Consider the following 2232-nt stretch of genomic DNA (forward strand, 5'->3'; position numbering starts at 1 on the left):
TTCTAACTTGTCAACCTGCCATTGGTTAGTACATGGCTTTGTATACGTCCTTAAAATTTTCTGGATCTCAGTTCCTTCATTGGACAAATGAGAAAATGGAATTGGGTCAGGATTTCTTTTGACAGTGAGTAACAATAGCAGTATACAAGATGCTTTAGATAGTATACTGATGAGGCCTTTTTATAGTTATTTATTATTATGTATTACAAAAAATGTAAATAGTGTTTCCAGCTCCTGCTTTCACAGGGATTTTTGTTTAGCATAAGGCTAAATGTATTAAAGGAAAAGGAGTGTTGATTTAAAGAATGACATCAAATAAATCACAGTACAGGTCATAATTGGTTATCACAAACATTTTTAAGTTTGTGTGCCCCTGACTAAGGTCAGGAAACATTTGAATATATACACCTTTAAGTTCCCTTCACTTCAGTCTCTGTGTAATTATTTTTCTTTGTCATATTTAAGCACTATGGTCTTCAAGTGGAAGGTTTCTATTGAAAATAGTGTTGTGGTCTCCAGAATAAAGTGTTAGCTTTCCGAACTTGATCAGTAATTGAGATTGCTTTAATGGTCTTTCATATATAGTTAGCTCTCTGTGTGAGTCACCTAGTCCACTGCTGTTATAAACATAATTTTGTTTTGTTTGCTTTGTTTTGTTTTTGATGTGCTTCAGACCAGAGTATTGACAGAAAGAATGTTCAAACATCTTCGGAAATGGTTCGTCACTCACTTTTTTGGGCCTTCTCGGCAAAGAGCAAGGCTGGTCTCCAAAGATGGAAGGTGCAACATAGAGTTTGGCAACGTGGAGGCACACTCAAGGTTTATATTCTTTGTGGACATCTGGACGACTGTGCTTGACCTCAAATGGAGATATAAAATGACCATCTTCATTACAGCCTTCCTGGGGAGTTGGTTCCTCTTTGGTCTTCTGTGGTATGCAGTAGCCTACATTCACAAAGATCTCCCTGAGTTCCATCCTTCTGTCAACCACACCCCCTGTGTGGAGAACATTAATGGGTTGACCTCAGCCTTTCTGTTTTCTCTGGAGACACAAGTGACCATTGGATATGGATTCAGGTGTGTGACAGAACAATGTGGCACTGCCATTTTTCTCCTTATCTTCCAGTCTATACTCGGAGTCATCATCAATTCTTTCATGTGTGGTGCCATCTTAGCCAAGATCTCCAGACCCAAAAAACGTGCCAAGACCATTACATTCAGCAAGAACGCTGTGATCAGTAAGCGGGGTGGGAAGCTTTGTCTCCTTATCCGAGTGGCTAATCTTAGGAAGAGCCTCCTTATTGGGAGTCACATATATGGAAAGCTTCTGAGGACCACCATCACTCCTGAAGGAGAGACCATTATTTTGGACCAGATCAATATCAACTTTGTAGTTGATGCAGGGAATGAAAATTTATTCTTCATCTCCCCACTGACAATTTACCATGTCATTGATCAAAACAGCCCCTTCTTCCACATGGCAGCAGAAACCCTTCCTCAGCAAGACTTTGAATTAGTGGTGTTTTTAGACGGCACAGTAGAATCAACTAGTGCTACCTGCCAAGTCCGGACATCTTATGTCCCAGAAGAGGTGCTCTGGGGCTACCGCTTTGCTCCCATGGTATCCAAGACAAAGGAAGGGAAATACCGAGTGGATTTCCATAACTTTGGCAAGACAGTGGAAGTGGAGACCCCTCACTGTGCCATGTGCCTTTATAATGAGAAAGATACTAGAGCCAGGATGAAAAGAGGCTATGACAATCCCAACTTCGTCTTATCAGAAGTCAATGAAACAGATGACACCAAAATGTGACAGTGGCTTTTCAACAGGAGTAAAGCAAAGTCTTGAAGATACCGAATGAGTAGAAGCATTATGAAGCTCTCAAAAATTAGGGGTATGAAATTAAGATAAGAGCCTTCAACGTCTACCAGCACCATGCCCCTGAACCCCATAGCCATGATCTTACAAGACACATAACTCTACAAAGCAACTGCATTAGAACATGCAATATTTTTCTAGAAAACTGCAATATGGAAGCCATAGGAATTCATCTGGAATCTTGAATATGGTTATTTGAAATCATGCAGTGTTGACAGAAATGGACAAAATCATCAAAAGTTCCATGGAGAGGCCAAACAAGATCTTAACGGTCTCTTTGAAGAAGTTAAGAACTTTAGATAGGATCAGGGAAAAACTATATTCTCATTCAGATTCTACTGATAAGAAATAAG

The 2232-nt window shown here is 39.9% G+C and overlaps 1 protein-coding gene across 1 annotated transcript in view; it reads left to right on the forward strand.

Annotated features, from left to right (window-relative positions):
• The window catches only part of KCNJ1 (potassium inwardly rectifying channel subfamily J member 1), a 3590-nt gene extending 1777 nt beyond the window's left edge, over window positions 1-1813 (forward strand). The window contains exon 2 of the mRNA XM_077756482.1: window positions 674-1813. Coding sequence (XP_077612608.1) covers window positions 674-1813 — 1140 coding nt within the window. The remainder of the gene's footprint in view (window positions 1-673) is intronic.
• The last annotated feature ends 419 nt before the right edge of the window (window positions 1814-2232 follow it).

The sequence above is a fragment of the Crocuta crocuta genome, unplaced genomic scaffold, assembly GCF_008692635.1.
Source record: "Crocuta crocuta isolate KB4526 unplaced genomic scaffold, BGI_CrCroc_1.0 scaffold172, whole genome shotgun sequence".
NCBI lineage: Eukaryota > Metazoa > Chordata > Mammalia > Carnivora > Hyaenidae > Crocuta > Crocuta crocuta.